Consider the following 19049-nt stretch of genomic DNA (forward strand, 5'->3'; position numbering starts at 1 on the left):
CATGTACGTGTTTACATAGGCACAGAAATTCATTGAAGGGCATTGATTAATTCATTCAACAAATATGTCTCAGGCATCTTAAGGTGTCCAAGGAACTTATTAACAAGGGTTACCTGGGAGGAGTGGGTCTTAAGGAAAAACAGTAACTTGTACTTTGGGGTAAACTTCTGTACAGTTTGTTTTTTAACCATGAGTATTACTTTTTTGTATTACTTAGTTTGACTTTTCAAACTAAAAATGGTAAAACGAGTAGAAATATTCAACAGGTACTTGACTGAAAAGGGGCAGGGCTATAAGGAACTTCGAATTCTCTGCAATTCTCAGAATGGCAGTAGGAGCATCTCACTTTTAGGGCAGGTGGGAACTTACTCTAAAACAGGGAAAAAACTGGAGCTGATGATAAACCCAATCCCGCTTAATTCCTGGCGGCCCAGGTCTTCCTAACCACACGCTTTTGAGATGTGACTGTGTAGGCGGTGTAAAATCGAAGCCGAGGGAGCTGCTGCTTCGGGCTCCGGGTGCCGCTCACACCGGCTCGGCGTCAAGGTGGACGGGACTGACTCTGGAACTGCCCTCCGCATTTTACCAAGGAGGCAACCCAGGCTCCATGGGGTCACGGGGCTAGTGGTGATTCAAAGGCCACACTCCTCTCACGCTCCGCTCCGCAGGCAACTCGTGTCCCTCAAAACCGGGCAGCCAGCGACCGCCTGGGCGTCCAGTCCGCAGGCCCGGGACCAGCACCCCGGAGGCGGCGTCCGTGCGGAAGGGGGCGGAGTGTCCGGGTCCCGGGTCTCGAGAAACCGGGAGCTCGGCGTAAGCCCCGCCTCCAAGGTCACTGCGTGCCGCTCTTTCCGTCTCCGCAGCGCCTGCGGCTCTCGAAGATGAAGGAGCCAGTCTGTCCCGGGCCACGGCCGAGTTTCTCCGGCGCTCTCGGCGTCCTTCAAGGCTCCACAGCACCCCGGTTCTCCGAGCCCCCAGGGCCGCGCGCGACTGCGGCGACGTTCGCCGACGAGACGCAGGGAAGGCAAGCCCGCGCCCGCGGGCCTCCGCCAGGGCGCCTGCGCGGTGCGCGAGCGCGGAGAGGGCGCGGTTGGCCGCGGCTGCGGCTGCGCAAAGGCGGTGTCAAACGCTGCGCCTGCGCACTGGCGGGGCGGGGCGGGAAGGAGGGAGGTGGCGGCAGCGGCGGCGGCTGCTGAAGAGGAGGAGGAGGAGGAGGAGGAGGGGGAGGGGGAGAGGAGGGAGGTGTTTCTGTCAGTTCCGGCTGTTTGTTCGGGAAGTGGATCCGCCGCTGCCGAAGCAGCCCGGAGGGAGCTGCGGATCGCGAGGCCAGCACCGACCCCGCCCGCCCGCGCGCGCCTCCCCCGCCCGCCATGGCCCGGGACTACGACCACCTCTTCAAGCTGCTCATCATCGGCGACAGCGGTGAGGGCCGCGGCGGCCGGAGGCGGCGTGGGCCCTGCCGGGCGCGGCCCGCGGGGGCCTCGGGGCGGGCAGGCGGGCGGGGAGGTGCTGGCCCGCGCGGGGCGGGGCTGCCCGGCGGCCGCCGGCCCTAGGGGCGCGCCGAGGGGCTGCGGGCGGCCTCGAGGTGAGGTTGGGGCACCCGGCTTCGGAGCGGAGGGGATGGGCGCGCGGGGCGCACGGGGGTCGGGGCTGGGGCTCCCGGTTCTCTCGCCGCGCCTGCCCCTGCCTCACGTGTGACCTTGGTCAAGTCGCGCGATGCATGGAGTTGGAGAGACCCGGGTTCGAGTTCTGGGACTACCAGCTTCCTCACTCTGTGACCTTGGGCAAGTTGTTTCGCCTTTGTGAGCCTCAGTTCCCTCATCTGTGAAGTGGGGACTTGCCTCGCTGGGTGGTTGACTATTTGATGAGATAAAGCTGGGAAAGTGCTTAGCGCGGAGCCTGGCGTAAAGTCAGCCCTGGGTAGATGCTAGCTATTGATGTGATTGTTAGTGCCCTTTGTAAGCCTCAGTTTCTTCCTCTGTAAACTGGGGATAATCCCAGAACCTGTCTCATGGGATGGTCTCGCACAGGGCCTGGCACACGCCTGCTGAATTATTATCTGTATGGTTCCGTTTCCCCATCTGTAAAATGGAGCTGATAGTAGAATCTGCGTCGCAGGGCTGAGTGAGTATTCAGTGAGATAATGCACACATAGTGTTGTGAACAGTGCCTGCACGGAGAGAGTGCTCAGTACGTGTTTGCTGCTACATACTGTATACTGGGTGGGCACTGGAGTTGGGTCAGCCAATACTGCAAAGGGCTCTGACCACGTATACACTCTTGGAGAGCTCCTAGCTCCGTGCGCGGCATCTCCTCCTACTGCCTTGCAACCAGTAGGTGCCTAAAACACATTTGTTGAATGAATGAATCAATGTTAAGTTCCTAGAAAAGACAGGTTGGTTTCTGGGAAAGGGTGGAGGGTTTTAGAGGTGTTTGTAGTGTGGCAGGTAAGCAGGTTTATGGGGTGACCAAGAGGTCAGGGAGGCAGGCCCTGGGGGGTTTATGGGAGCATAGCTGAGGTGCTGGGATTATATGATGGGGAAGGAGGCTTGGGAGCATGCCAGGTTTATAGACCAGACCTGAGTTGAGTGTGGGCAAGGTCGTCATATGACTGAAGGCAGAGGCCAGGTTGGTGGTAGAGCCCATGGGTTGTTAAGGAAAGGGGAGCAAATCAAAGGGGTTGTAGGACATTGATGGAAGAGTGTTGGGTGACACTGGGCCATAGCTGGCCATGGAAGTGAGTGGGTTTTGATCTCACTGTGAAGTTAGATTGGGGTGTGGTTGGTGGTTTGGATCCGGTGAAGGATGGCTGAGGTTTCTGTGGTTACTGGTGGAAGGGAGAGGTAAGGGGAAAAGTTAAGGCCAACAAGGGAGATGCAGAGTAGCTGTGGTCAAGGAAGGAGTTAGATGGGTGGAGGATGGATTCGTTGTGGTTTGAATGAGAGAAAACCAGATGAGCTGTGTAGACTCACCCTTGGAGATGGACTCTGGTTATTCCCTAGGGTCCTGAGGCTTTCCGCCTTTACAGGATTTGATTTCAGCCCCGGCCTTCGTTCTCAGGGGCTGACACCAGAGTAATTTCTCTCCTTTTGGAGTTAAAGTAAGCCCACCACGGTCAGGGGTCCTTATCCCTCTAGGGCTTGTGTGTTGATACCCAAAAATGAAAAGCATAAATTCTGCAAGAAGATGCAGCTTGATGGCTTTTCTCTGTAAAACCCAGGGGATGGTTCTGGCCCCCTTTCTCACAGTCCATTTTGCTTGGTGTGTTGATTTTTCACCCAGAAGTCAGGTGTGGGAGCAGACTCGCTAAGTTATGTGGCTGGCTCCTAGTTCAGTCTGAGCTTGTAGAACTACCTCAGGTCCAGGGGTCAAAGCTGGACCCTTCTGAGCCTGGGAGACGGAAGTTCAGACTGAGCGTGGCAACTGAGGGAGAACGTCAGGCACCGCCCGGGACCGGCACCTTATGGGGAGGCTTTCTTAGGGTTTTTCAAATGATTTCACAGACGCTTTCATCTGGTTCTCACCTGCTGCCTGTGTGATTTGCCACATAAGGAAACTAAGGCTCAGAGGCGCTGACTGACTTGCCCGAAGTCACACAGCTCGTCACAGGCAAAGCCAGGAGTTAATGCACGTCGGTGCTATGCGTGAGCAGCTGGTGTCAGGCCTGGCGGGCCCTCAATGAATGTTCGCTTCTTTCTTTATAAATGTAGAGTTCTTCCCACTCTGCCACATCGTATACGCTTCTGGGATACATTCCCTCAGCTCTGCAGCTCTTCTTTATGGCTCAGGTTCTACACTTTCTCTTACGTTCTTCTGATCGGCTCAGAAGTGTCACAGCATTTCATCTGAACTGTGGGGCCAGCCATCCTCATTCTTAGAACCTGGAGGCTGGAGTGGCCATCAGAGAACCAGTTAAAGCCTTTTACTTTACAGATGAGTGAGCTGAGGCTCAGAGAGAGGAAGTGACTTGCCTGAGGTCGTGCAGTGAGTGGGTGACTGAGCCAGGATTAAAACTGCGAACGCTTTACTTGAAGGTCTAAGGGTCTTCAACAGTCCAGAACTGAAGCCCAGACGAGTGAGGGAACTAACTATAGCCCAAGGGAGGAGCAGGGCTGAGGGTGGGGACTTCTGTGGGGGCTTTTTGAGGACCAGAGCATCTGTGTAGGCCAAGAGGCAGGGAGCAGGGGAGAGCGGTGAGGGCTGAGAGGCATGTGCGGTGTTTGCCGAATAAATCGGTCTCCTGGCTGCCTGTGGTCTTCGCAGGGTAGGAGGTGATGGGGCAGGACTGGTTGGGTTTCGTGCCGGGTGCGGCCCTTGGGAAGCCCTTGACTTCAGCCGTGGCGAAGGTAGATTGGTACCTATCACTTCCTCCCTTAGGCCAGTGCTGTGGGATGAATGGAAGCAGCGTGTTTTCCCGAGGAGGCCTCTTCCAGGGATATTTAGGAGAGGTCATTTCTCAGGGCGGGTTTCTCTTCCGTTCAAAGGGAAGAGAGAGCAGTGCCGGAGCTCGGTGTCAGGCCCAGAGCAGCAGTTACGTGGTGACGGTAGTGGTCGTTCTGCAGGCAGTTTTCAGCGGCTCTGCAGAGCAGCGGGGTGAGTGCAGGGGACTCGGAGAGGCCAAGCCGGAGGGCACACTGCTGCTTCCTTGCTTCTTGCAGAGAGAGCAACTCCCCCTTACCTCTTGTATTTTTTAATTTTTTTTTTAGAGAGAGAGCAATCGGTGGGGAGGGAGGGGCCGAGGCAGAGAGGGAGAGAGAATCCTAAGCAGGCTGCACGCCCAGCGCAGAGCCCGACGAGGGGTCACGATCTCACCTGAGCTGGAACCAAGGGTCAGATGCTTAACTGACTGAGCCACCCAGGCCCCCCCCCCCCACCTGTTTTAGATATATGGGATCCAGATAAAATTTTATTTTATTTTATTTATTTATTTTAATTTAATTTAATTTTATTTTTTTAAAGATTTTATTTATTTATTTGAGACAGAGAGAATGAGAGAGAGAGAGAGCACATGAGAGGGGGGAGGGTCAGAGGGAGAAGCAGGCTCCCTGCCGAGCAGGGAGCCCGATGCGGGACTCGATCCAGGGACTCCAGGATCATGACCTGAGCCGAAGGCAGTCGCTTAACCAACTGAGCCACCCAGGCGCCCAAAATTTAATTTTAAAGAAGGATTCTGCTGCCCCCTGAAAGTTTGAAAACCACTGCTTTGGCTTCTGTGAATGCTGCGGTCAGAGCATTCGATGGTATAGCTGTCAGTGCGATTGGCGTTTGTTTGGCCCTAAATTCATTAAGCCATGCTTTGTTGGTGTCGACTAAGTGCTGGGCCCAGCTTCCAGCGCGGTAAATATCCAGGGCAGGGGAGGCAAGATCTCCTTCCTAGAGGAACTCACAGCTAGTGGCCCAGACACAGCTTTTAGCTGAGTAAGCGGGCCCAGAAGGCTCCAGGAGGAAGCCAAGGAGCCCGCAGGCCTGATGGAGTGTCGGCGCCAGGCAGAGCGCCGTGGGGACCCAGCCCAGGGCTTGGGCTCTCCTTGGGCTCAGCAGGAAGCCTCGCAGAAGCGGCGCTGAGGAAGTGGCTCTGAGCAAGAGCCCTGCGGGCACGGGGGGCTGAGCACAGGTACCGTGGGTGCAGCACCCGTCTGCTCAGAGCCGCGCCCCTGTCTTTGGGAAGGCAAGCCCCAGGTTCACTCCATGAAACAAGTTCTGGGTATCTCCGGACCACTCATTCATTGGAGGAGTCCCCAGAAGAGAGCATCAGAGAGGACTGGCCAGAGAGGTTGTCTGGGGTTGGTTAGGTTTCGAGAAACTGCATGGGAGGGGGGCGGAGGCAGCGCCCTCTTAGGCTCTGCTGGACGCCTGTGGGCCCCTCCCCACACATTTGCACTTAGCTTGGGGGCACTTGAGACCCTAGTGGAAATCTCCTCCCGTCTAGCAGGCTGCTGGAAATCTAACAGGAGTCAGATGCAGAGGCCCCTTTGGGGTCTTTTTGTTCCACTTTCGGAGCCAGACGCAGGAAGACTGCCCTGGCGGTATGTGTTGGAGAGAGCGCTAGAGCCCCGGAGCAGACAGCCCCGGATTCCCGTCTCAGCCCCGCGCTTCCCTGCGGAGGCCCCGAAGGCCAGCTGCTTAGCTTCCCGCAGCCTCAGGTGCCTCCTCTTGAGAGACATAGCTGGAGTGACAGGGGCATCCAGGTGCCCGTCACACACACAGCTCTGTGTGTGCCGATTCTTTCCTTCTGGGGTTGGTTCACCCAGTCGGCCTTAGGCTTGGCAGGGGTAGGGGATGGGGCGGGGGAGACAGGGCAGGTGCACAGGCTAGAGCTGCTCCTTTTGAGGTAAAGGGAAGCCAGGCTTATGGGGTTCTGCTTGTTCTTGGGACAAGTACGTTAGGGGCTGCCGTGCTAAGTGAAATGGTCTGAGCATGTGTGAGCTCTTGGGCTGACAGGTGTAAGGCAGACACCCCCTCCTCACCGATCCAGCCGGCAGTGACATCAGCAGGGGGAGGATGGTTGGCAGTTGGTTCGTGTTGTCTGGGCCTCAGTTTTCTCACCTGTGAAATGGCCTTGATGATCTCAAGGGTCTCTTCCGGGTTCACAATTCCTCATCTCATGCTGTGCACAAACTGAAGCTCCACACACGGTGTATACTTTTCTAGGGACCGTGTGTTTCAGACACACTTTGGGGCCCAGATCATTTGGCTGACCTTCCCCCTGCTTTATTTCTCTTGTCTGGTATCTTCCTCTGGTCTCATCAGCACAGGGCCTGGGCACAAGCCCCTTTCTCATCTCCCCACGGGACTTGGGGCAGCTTCTCTCACACCAGGACAGAGGAAGAGGTCAGACATTGAGTGGGAGAGATGTTCTTGGTGTGTGGCCGGCCAGTCAGGGAGATAAAAAGCAGCACTGAGGTGGGAGATGGGTCTGCTGAGCTTCTTAAGAGTTAGCATTTGGGTGCCATCTCCCTGAAGGACTGGGTTAGAGGGAGGGACCCATGCGCCCTCTCATCTCCTGCTTTCTCTCCTGCAGGTGTGGGCAAGAGCAGTTTACTGTTACGTTTTGCCGACAACACTTTCTCAGGTGAGTGTGCCCCCTGGGATGCTGCTGGAGTAGTCTGGGTTTGAGATCCCTTTACCTGGCCAGGCCTTTGCCTAAGGTCTGTCTGGTTCAAAAAGTCCTTTTGTAAGCCCATCCCTTTTCTACCCAGAGACTTTTTGTGCCCCAGCATTTAAGGGAGGAAAAAAAAAAGTTAAGTATTACAAGTTAGTACATGCCTATATAAAATGTCAAACAGGCAGACTCAACGAGGTGAAGAATAAAAGCTGTCCCTTCACCTGCCCCTACTCTGGTGCCCTGGGAGCCTCTGTTCAGCATGGTGTGTGTCTTCCTGACTTTTTTCAACTTTACATGTGATGGTTTGGCAACTGGCCTTCCCCTCGGAATATCAAGGACCATCCTTGCCCATCTCTAGCAGACCCCTGGTTCTTCTGAATGGCTGTGGATTTTCCTGAGCTGTGCATGGATCTACATCATTCATTAGCAGTGCTCTTGATATGTGCGTGCTTTCTGGATGCTTCTATTTTAAGTGATGCATTACTTCGGATGCATCGTATGTTTATCCTTGTATAGAAGTGGAGTTACTAGGTCGGGGTATAGGCTTTTGAAACTGCCATCTTGCCTTTCAAAGAAGCTGTGCTAAGTGACACTCCCACTAAAGGGGTCAAAAGTGCCCCTTGTCAACTCTGATTAGTGCTGCATCTTAGTCTTCATTTTTGTTAAGCTAATAGGCAGAAAGTGACATCACTGAAATGTGTATTTTCCTGATAGCTGGTGAAGTTGGACATGTTTTTGTTTGTTGAATATGTCAGGTTCATTGCAGAGGCTTCTGGTTGGCTTGGCCTCTCTGATCAAGGACTGAACATGACTCTGTCATCGGAATTCGTGTGCTGTGGTTGAGCAGCAAGCTATAATTAGGAAGTGATTACGTGGTGAACACTTCCCTCTTGGTAGAGAATTGGGTTTCGCCCGACAGTAGCCCTGCGGCACCCCTGCTGGTGTGATGTCGGGAAGAGTGGTCTGCCCCGTGTGTGCCCTTGGGCACCACTTAAGTCTCAGCCCATCTGTGAAACGGGACCACTCGGCGTTCCTCTCGCATAGGGTGATTGCGAGGATTACCCGAGATGCCCCGAGTCCTAGTGCCTGGACTAAGGAATCCCTCCAGAAGGAGCAGCCTGGCGTTGTTGCTGTTCTGTTCCATTCAGGGATGGTACCTACCGGCAGCTTCCCAGGCTCAGGAGCACTGCTCTTCCTTGTGTCCCTCTTGCTCTCCGCCCAGGGTCTCCCGGGCAGTGTCTCCTTTCCGTTTCTACCCCCAGCATCTTAGTCGAGAGCCCCGTTGGTTCTGCCCGAAGCGTCACGGCAGCTTCTGCCTATCCCATACCCGACGGCCAAGTTGATCTTGCCCATACGGGGTCTCTGGCCGGCTCTTTCCTGGGGTGGCAAACATCAGCAGCCTTCTCGTGTGAGCAGAGTTTATACCGGGGTTTCTCCAGCTCGGCACCATCGACACTGGGGCCCTGTGCTTCCCGGGGAGGGGAGGGGGCTGCTCTGCGTGTAAGGATGTTGAGCAGCATCCCAGGGCTCCACCGGCGAGACACTGGTCGCTCTGCCCCCCACCTTCTCTCGCCTTGGAAATGGTGCCTGTTCTTTGAGCAAGGCCCAAGTGTGACTTCCTCCCCAAAGTCGTCCTTGATCACGGCTCCACCCTGAACTTTGACCCCTCCTATACGCACCATATAGTTGGGTGTGTGTGGGTCTTGTCTGCAGCGCCGCGTTACACAGTCAGCCCCAAACAGAGCGTGAACGTGTGCTGTTTGTCAGCCTGGGCGGGACTAGGGCATTGGCTAGATTTTCTCTTCAACTCCATCTTTCACACAGATGCCTGAATGAACTGCTTACAATGCGGCTCAGGCTCTGATTCAGACCCTTCAGTGCCGCCCTGCCACACACCGGAGAAAGTCCAAGCTCGTGGAAATGGCACAAAGGCCTGAGACCTGGCCTCCGGTCCCCCTACCTGCCTCCCACTGCGTGCCCGACCTCACGTGACCCCCCCTCCCCCATTGCTGTTTTTGCTACTGTCTCCTCTGCCTGGAGCAGTGTTTTCCAAAATGCAGGTCGTGACTTGTGTTAGGAAGTTAATGTTGTGGGTCATTTACAGTGTTGGGAATAGCACAGGAAAAAAAACCCAGAGTGTGTCCTGGGTCCCCCGGCACGCTCAGGCCGGCCCTTATAATGCAAGGAGCCTGGCCCCTCCCCGGTCTCATCCTGGTTTAATTTCCTCTGTGGTGCTCCTCCTGAAATTGTGGTCTTTGTCACTGTTTCATTGTGTCCTGTCTCTTGCCTTCCACCACTGAGGGCTCCATCGGGGTGAGGACCTTATCTTTCTTGTTCAGGGCTGTGTCCCCGGGACCTCGAACTTGCTGGGCACAAAGAGCCAGCAGGGAGGGATTGTGGAGGCCGGGGTCCCCTGTGTGGGTGAGGACGCGGCCCGACGGGGGCGCCCCGCGGGCCTGGCTAACGTGCGTGTGTGTGCAGGCAGCTACATCACCACGATCGGAGTGGATTTCAAGATTCGGACCGTGGAGATCAACGGGGAGAAAGTGAAGCTGCAGATCTGGGACACGGCCGGGCAGGAGCGCTTCCGCACCATCACCTCCACGTGAGTCAGGCTGGCCTCCTCCCGTTCTCCCCCCTCGCCACCTGCATTTGGATCGGCGTCGGGTGTCCCGAGTCACAGAGAGGTCATGGGGTGGGCTCCTTGCTGGCCACAGTGGCTGCTGTCACGCTAGAGGAGGAGGTGACGAGGTGGGCTACGTGCCCACGGGCGCCGCTGGCTGGGGGCCCTGGCCCTGGGGGCTCTCAGGACAGTACGAGTCAGCCAGCTCGTCCTCTGGCCTTCAGTTCCTCGGGATGTGAAATGGGAGAACAGGGGTGTGGCTCCCTAGGTGGTCACTCAGTGAGTGAGTGACTCTTACTCGGCCGGCCGTGCACGCTCCCGTCACCCACCCCGACTTGGGAGGAGGCTTCCCTCTTTTGAGAGGCCCGGAAGGAGCATGGGCATGCAGGAGGCCCTCGGGAGGCCTCTCCTCTGCCTCCCCAAAGCCGTTTACCGGGAGCCGGGTTCACCCAGTGGGCCGCCCTCCTTTGCAGCTGCAGCACCTTTGTGGTCCTTCGCTGTACAGGGGGGGACCCAGCCGGGGCCCCGGACGGCAGGAGTCCTGTGGACCTGTGGAGGGGCTCTTGGTTCTTGAGCTGTTAGTAGAAAAGCTTCCAGGAAGGAGCAGGGCTTTGAAGACAGATAGTTCGGAATTTATATTTCTGTTCTACTGTGTGACCTTGGGCAAGCTGCCTAAACTCTCTGTGCTTCAGTTTCCCAGAGGGTTTCTCCTTAGGATTGGCTTTAATGCTGAGTCCCCCGTGCCAGGTGCTCTGTGCTTGGGCTTCCCCCGGACGATCTGGTTGCGCTCGCTGCCGTCGGTACGTTCCAGATGAGGGAACTTCTGAGCGATCCTGCTCCCAGTGGGTGGCCGAGCCTGAGCTGCACACCGTGACGTGTGCGGAGGAGGAGCTGGGGTCTGGCCTGCAGTAGTTGCTGCTTTGGTAGGCCTCTCCGTTGCCTCCCCCAGAAGTTCCTGTGTGCCTGGGGGCTCTTGGGAAAGTGTGTGAGTTTTTCTGGCCAGAGATCCCTTTCTTCCCTTCGGCATGGAAATGGGACAGACCCCAGGCTGCCCACTCATCTGGAGGCTCCTCAGGGTCTTGGGAGCGGTGGGATGCTCAGGGGTGAAAAGCCCCCACGGTGGTGGCTGGGAGTGTCATGGGGGGACTCTCGGGGGTGCTGGCCAGGCAGGCAGAGGGGCTAGGCCAGTGGGTGGGCTGCCCTGGTTCGAGGGGCTGGAGCCCGAGCAGCCCCTGAGCAGGAGGGGCTTCTGTCACCAGGCCTGGGCGCCACCCGCTGCAGCTCTCTGTGACTACTTGCTGATGAGCTGCCTGAGTCCCCTTGTGTCTTAGCAGTTGCCAGCAAGGCCTTAAGGAGGGCGGCTGGGTCAGAGGCTCCTTGGGGTAGGATGGATGGCACGGGCAGCCCAAGCATCCAGACCTGAACAACACTGCTTGTCCAGGTCAGGAGGTCAGGGCATTGACCCCAGATGTCCTTACTCTGAGCTGGCACCATTGCTAAGGATTTTACTGTATTTGTTTCACTTAATCCCAAATAAAGAGTCCTGTGATTCTTTCCATTTTATGGATGAGAAAATTGAGGCCCAGAGAGGGTAAAGTGACTTAGTTTGGTTAGTTAGGAGTTGAATTGAGGCCCGTTTGATGCCAAAGCTCTTGCCTTCTGGCTCCGTCCACGGCCCTGCTCTCTGCTGGCCCCACCTGAGGGCCTGGGGCTGAGGAGATGCTCCGGTGTCTCCTGTGGGCTAAAACCGCTCAGGGAATTGAGGGTGGCCGAGAACACTGGGCCCGTGGCCGTGAGAAGGGCTTTGGGCAGGGCAGTGGGCTGGGGTGCAGAGGAGTCGTGGCCACCTCGAGGTCAGCTCCTTTCAGGTCAGGGTGGAAGAGGGTGAACCGCCTCCTTCGATCTGTTGGGGACCCTGGAGTAGCTCAGCTACCGGAGGGCAACATGTGGTGGTTCCGGGGTGCTCGAGAAGGGGCAGTGCTGCACAGCGGTGGCCGGGGACCCCGGGCTCAGCCCCTGCTGGCCATCTTGCCTGTGTTGGAGAAGCCGAGGCAGCTCCGTGGTGCGGTCCCCCGCACACGCCATGCCGGGTGGGGGTGGGTTGGGGGCACGGAAAGACTCCACGTGCTGCCAGGGTGGTTGGAGAAGAAGGGAGCCTCGGGAGAGTTCAGGGGTGTTCTTGGGGACTGCGGCGGGCAGGCTGTGGCAGTGTGGCCTCTCCTGACTCAGGGCATTAAGAGAGAAACTACAACTGCATCCTGTCAGCCTGACCAGGAGCCCTGTGGTCACCCTGTTTCTTCTGTCTCTCAGGCTGGGGTTTGCTGACCCCGGGAGGCGCGGCTGGGGTGCAGGTCGGGGAGGAGTGAGTAACGAGCTGCTGGATGGTGAGGAAGGGAAGCCCCTTTGATCCCTGGCCCTGGCCCGGGAGTCCGACCCAGACGCTCTGACTTCAGCAGGTCATTCCCCGTGGCCTCGTGGCCTCCCTGGTAAAATGGCGGCACTCGTGTCTGTCATACTGGGTCGCTGCAAAGATTAATAGGGCAGTGGATATGAAGTGTTGGGCGCCGTGCCGGGCACAGAGCTGAGCAGGGGTGAGTGGGTGTCATTACTGGTGGCGGTGGTGACAGGAGGTCCAGAAGCACTGGTTCCCCCTCCTCAGAGCTCTGAGCCCCGATCTCGTCCTCAGACTAGTTCTCGCCCTTTCGGCATTTCTTGGCATTTCAGTAGTCTTGAACGCAGGAGAGCTTGGACGTGTGTTCCTCGCTCGCACTGCCTTTGCTGGCCGGGGACAGTCGTCTGTCGCCCTGGCCCTGGCGCGCACTCCTGCCCAGTTGGGTGAGGACCTGGCGCTCCCAGCAGCAGCTGCTGGGGCACGGCCGAGACTGGTCCTGAGGGCCCGGCGCCTGCCCGGCTTCACGGTTCGGCCTCCCCAGGGCAGGGACACCGCGTCCCTGGAAGGCAAAGCTGTGGCAGAACGAAGCCCCCGGGAGCCCCCAGCAGGTTTCCGAGGGGGGCAGAGACGGGGTAGGGGAGACCAGCTGGGCTAGACCCGGGGGCACCGCACAGACTGCTTCTGCTCGCAGCCCTGGGAGCCAGCTCGGGAGAGCGGGTCACCCGCTGCCTTGCACGCTGTCCCTCGGTTTTCTTCCACCTGGGTCAGGGGCCCCAGCTTGTCACTGAAGGAATATTAATAGTGAGGAGCCACCATTCCTTGACTGCTGACTACTGACTGGCCCTTGTGGAAACCTCAGTTCTCTCCTTTATTCCTCGCAGCCGTCCCAAGAGCAGGTACCATCTTACAGTTGAGGAAGGAGGTGCGCCGAGGTGCCTGCCCTAACCGTCCCGGGGTCCCACATCCTTTCAGAGATGGCGCCAGGGTAGCCTTTGTCCTGCAACTGGGCCTAGCAAGTGAAGGGTTGGCCAGAGCGCCGCTGAGCCGGTCGTGAGAACGTCCCCATCCCCCTAAGGCTCTGGCGCCAGGCTGAGGACCGAGTGCTCAGGCTGTGATAAGCCGGGGTTGGGGGGTGGTGTGTGCGGTCCATGTCCTCCATCCTCCTGCCTTCCAGAGCTTCTGGCTGATCTCAGGCCATAGGGTCTGCACGTTTGGATGGTGGCACCTCTGGGACACCTTCTTCCCGCTGTGCCCGGGTGCCCACACCGTCTCCACGCGCTCTCTGCCACCAGCACAGACGAGCCCAGAGTGGCGGAAGGGAGGTGCCCACCTGCCCCCAGCGGGGTGAATGAGACGTGGGCGGGGCTTCCCAAACGGTGTGTCTTCTTGGAATGGCATTTTACTAAGAGATTTGAAGAGAGAAAGTCTTTGAATGTTAAAACAAGGACAGTGATAATAGGGCATCAAATACAAAAATTACTTGCATTTTAAACCTAAAACAAGAACTTCAAAGAAGGTTCAGGCTAGTGGCAGACTCGAACAACTTGACCGGCCACCTCAGGGCTGCTCCCTCTTCACTGGTGCCTTGGGGACAAGCGTGAGCAACGGTGCTGCTGAGCATCCTGGCTGGCGCACGGTTCCCGGATGTCCAGCCGGGGTCACACGGAGAGGAGATGCTGGGAGTCTAGCAGGAGAGCATGTGCCCCATCACCATCTCCCTGGCCGCTGTCCGGACACGGGCAGGCTTGGTCTTAGTGAAGGCGCCGCTCTTGTCTAGGTTGAAGCTCTGACACAGATCCTGACCCTACAGGTATTATCGGGGGACCCACGGGGTCATCGTGGTTTATGACGTCACCAGTGCAGAGTCCTTTGTCAATGTTAAGCGGTGGCTTCATGAAATCAACCAAAACTGTGATGATGTGTGCCGAATATTAGGTGAGGCTGGACCCACCGGGGTGGGGACAGTGGCCTGGGGGGTGGCTGGGGGGGTGCTCCTGCAGGGCTGGGCTGACTTTGCTTTGCCTTGAAGTGGGGAATAAGAATGACGACCCTGAGCGGAAGGTGGTGGAAACAGAAGATGCCTACAAATTCGCAGGGCAGATGGGGATCCAGTTGTTTGAGACCAGCGCCAAGGAGAATGTCAATGTGGAGGAGGTGAGGCCTGGGCCCGAGTGGGGGCAGGGGAGGGAGTGGGGCCCAGCTCTGCCCACCGCCACAGTCCTCTTCTCTGCACGTCTAACCTGCCCAGAGTACCCAGGTGGCAGACAGAAAACCTCCTAGTAACTGCCGTTCCTCGGGGCCTACTGGGTGCCAGGCATCGTGCTGGGCCTTTTGTAGGTGTTAGCTCATATCTCAACAGTCCTCTGACCTGAGGTTCCAAGTTGAGGACTGTCACTCAACTTGTAAGAGGCCGAGTCACCCTGAGCCCAGCCACGCGGGGTTCCCGCTCAGTCGTCAGCCTCACTGCCCTCCCTGGCCCCACCCATTACCTCTTCCTGCTCTCAAGGCTTTCCTTGGGGCCTTGGCTTCCTTGCAGACACCTGGTTGCCTCCCTGTGGCCTCCAGAGTTCGGGTGGGCACCTGCTGCGAGTCCCCCAGAGGCTGCTGGGGAGACAGGTCCCCCGCAGAGCAGCTGAGCTTCTGGCCCGGGGGCAGCTTCCCTTCTGCTAGGCCTGCTGGGAGGTGGTTGTGAGCCTGTGGGAGAAAAGTGGGACCTTTTGCCACAAGCCCAGGCAGGCCATGCTCGTAGCTTTAGGTGAGTCCTGCCCCACAGTGTGTGGAACCTGGAGACCCAGGGAAGCCAGGATCCCCCACTGCATCCTGGACACCCGATGCACAGTGGCAGGGAGCCCGGGTGCCTCCGAGTCAGCCTGGGATCACACGACGGGCCTTTCTGTGTGACCTTGGGCGGTGACTTAAGCTCTCTAGGTTGCACCTGTTCCTTCTGTAGATCGGGGTGGGGTGAGGGTCCCTGCCTCCTGGCTTGTGAGGAGTAAGTGAAGCAAATTATGTCAGGTGCTTGATACCTTTCCTGGCAGAGTGGAGGAGAGGATGTGGGTTGGCAGGTGGAGTTCCACTGGGTCCTGGCACCACAGGGACATCTTGGGGGCCTGGAGTGGGCAGGCTCTGGGTCCCTCTGGCCCGTCACTGGAGCTGGGGCGCCTTCGTCTTGTCCGGATTCCAGCTGGAGAGGTTCTTTCTCTCTTTTTAAAAGAAAGGCTGGAAAATCCCTGAGATTGATTTCCCCAAGACACAGCTCATGGGGCTTTGATGTTGTTCCTTTTTGACCTTTAGAACTGACCAGCTCCTTTTGGAAAGGGTCTGGGGCCGTGTGTACAGAAAGCCCTGAGGGTAGGAAGAGCAGATGGGGAGCGGGGCCTGGGCACCGGGTCTGAGGCCCACCCCGCCTCCTTCGTCCTCACAGATGTTCAACTGCATCACAGAGCTGGTCCTCCGAGCAAAGAAGGACAACCTAGCCAAGCAGCAGCAGCAGCAACAGAACGACGTGGTGAAGCTCACGAAGAACAGTAAACGGAAGAAGCGCTGCTGCTAGGCCCCCCCGGCCCCCCCGGCCCCCCGCAGAGACTGCGCTGTGCCTGCTCCCCGCCCGCGGCCCGCGGGGCTCCTCGGGGACAGTCGCAGCTTCGTGCCGTTATTTAAAGAATTCTCTCCCCGTTTTTGTATCGGGAGGCGCCATCGGCACTTCCTCCCCTCCCCCCGTGAGTGCCAAGAAGGTGTCGGACGACCTGCCCTTCCCTTCTGGTGCCCCCGGCCCGGGCACCTGGGCCTGGCGAGGCCGCGGCCAGCCGAGCGGACTGAGGAGCCAGAGTGTGTACATACGTGTATTGCTTTAACCAGCCGCGTCACCCTCGTCACCCTCGTCCTGCTCTGGCTTTTGCCTCCTTCACGCCAGCCCGCTGCAGTAGACCCTCCCGTCCGCACCCCTCCCCATCCCATCTTCTGGCCGGTGGCTTCCTGAGGAGACAGGCTCGAGTTCTAGCCACACCTTTAGCCAACCTGGGCTGGTGGAGCGGGCCTTCCTCATAACGTGTTCTCTCCTACAGGCTGTCGCCTTCTGTCCCTGGCACGTCAGGTCGCCCCCTCTTTCGGGGGGCCTGTGTCGTGTCTCTTCCCGGCCCAGCTCCCCCCCCCACCCCCCGCCGGCCACCATTCTGGCAGCTGGGGGAAACCCGGCCTGGAGGTAGGCCTGGGGGCTCCCATTAGAGGCCTAGCCTTTTGGTCACCAGATTTCTTGTCCTGCCTTCTAGATGCCTCTGAACTACAACCCCAGGGAAACCGTGGCTTTTAACTTATACCAACCTGTTTCAGTTCCAACAGAAAGGTAGGGGTGTGTTTGTGCAGGGAAGGGGGCTTGCAGGGGCACCGAGGAGCGTTATTTTAACACATAAAGAAGATGAAGCCAAATCAAATGAATTAAGTTCCTCACACTTTCTCTTCCTGAGGTCTGGTTGGCACAGCAGCAAACGTTGTGGCCGCCCCGCTTTGGGTCCAGTGTTTTCAGAAAAACTGAATGGCTTCCCGTCGTCGTGGGGCTGGGTCTTGGCAGCGCGGCCTCGCCTTCCTGGCCGTTTCTTGGTGGGAGAGGAGAACGGGCCTCCTGCCCTCGTCTGTGTCGGCCCAGGGCTTTCCACGGAGCTCCCGGGTCTCCGTCGCGGCCCAGGCAGCCGTGGATGTGAGGCGTGGGTGCCAGGCGCTGCTGGGCGGTGGGGACGCTGCCTGAGAGGTGGCCGGCAGGCGGACCCGGATCACTGGCGGGACCGGGAGGATTTGTTAGCGGCTGGGAAGGATGGCAGCCCGGGGCTGGGAGCCAGCCAGCTTTGACCGTGGTCCCCTGGAGGAAAAAGCCAGGGTCATCTGCACTTGATTACTGTCCCCCTCGGGACACTTCATCATTCACCTTTCCCCTAAAAGGATCACGTCACCTGGGAATAATTTATTTCAACACCATGATGTGTTTTGTTAGATTTCCTTTCCTAGGCGAATTCCAGGCAAAGCCCTGATTGGACAATCACATCACAGATCACACTGCAGATTTTCCATGTTAACACTGTTGATGGGTTTTCAGTCAGTACTGACCTGTCTCTCCACTTCCCCAGACTGCCAAAAGCCTGCGGTTCTCTGGGAGCAGGCCTTCACTGGAACTACCTGACGAGGTGGGGGAGCTCGGGGCCTGGGGAAGCGGGGCTGCGGAGGGTGGCCGTGGGGCCAGGAGCGAAAGTGTGGTCTCCGTCCTCAGGGCTGTGCTGGGTGACCAGAGGTCCTGTGCAGGACGCAGAGAGCTCGAGACTCCTGGGCGGGCAGCGTTCTCAACTCTGAGCATTCACGTGACGTCAGTGTGGCAGTGCTTGCAAATTCAAGCAATAAGGGGCAGGGGCCCTGGAAGTTTCCAGCCCGGGCTAGAAGACACTATGGCTCTGGCAACTGGACGTCCAGACCCAGGTGGTGGGGTGATTTTGGTGACGACAGTGTGCCTGTCCCACTGAGTGTTACACGCATGAATGGGGGGTGGGGGTGGGGGGCTCACAGGGCTGGACTGACGTCCTGGTGGACCTGATGTGAAATTCCTGTCGAACAACAAAACTTTTAAATGGTTTGCTAGGATTATTTCTGTATTGAAAGTTTCTAATTATGCTTTTTAAAAAAATACTAAAAATAAAGGTTCAAGCTGCCAAATTTTCTTCCAGGGTCTGTTTCCTCTCCTCCAGCTGTGCTCAGGGTGGGCCTGCCTTCTTCCCACCCACGGTATCCAGCTCTTGTTTGTCCTGGTCTGAGTCCAGCACAGGTGCCTGTTGAGGCCCAGGGACACTTTCAGGAGCGAAGTTTGTTTTCTCCACAAAAGGCTGGTCCAGGTTGAGCTTCCCCTGCCCGGTTCAGCGCAGAGGTCGGGAGCGCGCGTGGTAAGATGGCAGGGGAAGCGCCGTGTTTATTCTCCGCGCGGCCGGAAGGATGCAGTGATCGCTCTCTGGCTCCGAGTTCCTGCGTACGGCCTGCCGAGGCTCGGGAAGCAGGGCGGGTGTGGAGGCAGGCCCCAGAGCGCTGTCCTGGACAGGATGCTGCACCCTCCGGGGGAGGTGCCCCCGCCCCTTCCTGGCTGAATCCACTCACCGGGGACCAAGAGAGAAGGTGACCTCCCAGAGGCGTGAAGGACTCCCTCCCCCTGCCCCTTCAGAGCTGGCGGCTGGTGACTCTGAAGTGGAAGCTGCATTCTGAGCAGACAAGCCCTCCAGGTCCCCAATGATTGAGGCAGGAAGCTCTGTAGAAATTCATTTTATTCTCAGACTATTTTCAAAAGAAGCAGTGGTGCGCTGTTTTTCTAAAAATATGCCTTTATAGATTTATATATAATATGTATATTATAAAATCCATACATGTATTTACATGATTGCTACATACAAAATTACAGCACTGTGGTATGTACATATCTATAGGTACATTCTTTCCGCTCATCCCTGCTGTGCTTTCCCGTGTGAGGGAGGGAGATGATCCTTTGTAAAGCAGCTTGCGGGCGGGCTCAGCCCGGGGTGCCTCTGAGTGAGGGGCTCAGCAGAGGGGGCGGGGGGAGGGCCGCCGAGGAGGGAGCAGAAGCAGCAGGTTGCAGGATTCACCCTTCTGCAGGCCTGGGCGGCAGTATCTGGTGGCATCCGCCCTGTGGTGCCAGTGCTGCCCTCGAGGTGGACGTGGCTGACCGCAGACCCCTCTGGGGCCATTCTGTGGCCTGGACTCACTTGGCCGAGCCAAGAACTTGTATGTGTGAGGGGAGCAGGGGGCCGCGGGCAGAGGAGCAGATCCCCTCCCAGCTCTGGCCCCATGAAGGGGAAAGGACTGGCTGGCTAATGCCTGCAGAGGGCCCAGGAAAACACCGGCAGGCGTGGAGGCCAGGGAGGGAGAACAGTGGCGGCTGGGGGTGG

General features: G+C 57.8%; 1 protein-coding gene across 3 annotated transcripts; it reads left to right on the forward strand.

Moving 5' to 3' along the window:
* The first annotated feature begins 1175 nt into the window (after positions 1–1175).
* On the forward strand, positions 1176–19026 carry RAB35 (RAB35, member RAS oncogene family). 3 transcript variants are annotated; one of them, XR_004302602.1, is made up of 7 exons: positions 1188–1422; positions 7022–7072; positions 9587–9710; positions 13931–14055; positions 14150–14274; positions 15545–17294; positions 17378–19026. XR_004302602.1 is itself a non-coding variant. In XM_032431418.1 (6 exons), the coding sequence occupies exons 1-6, from the start codon at positions 1371–1373 to the stop codon at positions 15671–15673; spliced, it is 606 nt and encodes a 201-aa protein (XP_032287309.1). In that variant the 5' UTR covers positions 1188–1370; the 3' UTR covers positions 15674–19026. The 3 variants fall into 3 exon arrangements, 2 of the variants coding, with proteins under 2 accessions (XP_032287311.1, XP_032287309.1); XM_032431418.1 differs by having other exon boundaries at positions 15545–19026; XM_032431420.1 differs by lacking the exons at positions 14150–14274; positions 17378–19026 and having other exon boundaries at positions 1176–1422; positions 15545–15651.
* Positions 19027–19049: the final 23 nt, after the last annotated feature.

Source organism: Phoca vitulina, unplaced genomic scaffold (genome assembly GCF_004348235.1).
Source record: "Phoca vitulina isolate PV1807 unplaced genomic scaffold, GSC_HSeal_1.0 scaffold46, whole genome shotgun sequence".
Lineage (NCBI taxonomy): Eukaryota > Metazoa > Chordata > Mammalia > Carnivora > Phocidae > Phoca > Phoca vitulina.

Coding starts and splice junctions, on each gene's coding strand:
- RAB35 (XM_032431418.1), top strand. CDS start 1,371: ATGGCCCGGGACTACGACCACCTCTTCAAGCTGCTCATCATCGGCGAC. Junction 1,423..7,021: donor GCTCATCATCGGCGACAGCG/GTGAGGGCCGCG, acceptor TCTCTCCTGCAG/GTGTGGGCAAGAGCAGTTTA. Junction 14,056..14,149: donor TGATGTGTGCCGAATATTAG/GTGAGGCTGGAC, acceptor TTTGCCTTGAAG/TGGGGAATAAGAATGACGAC.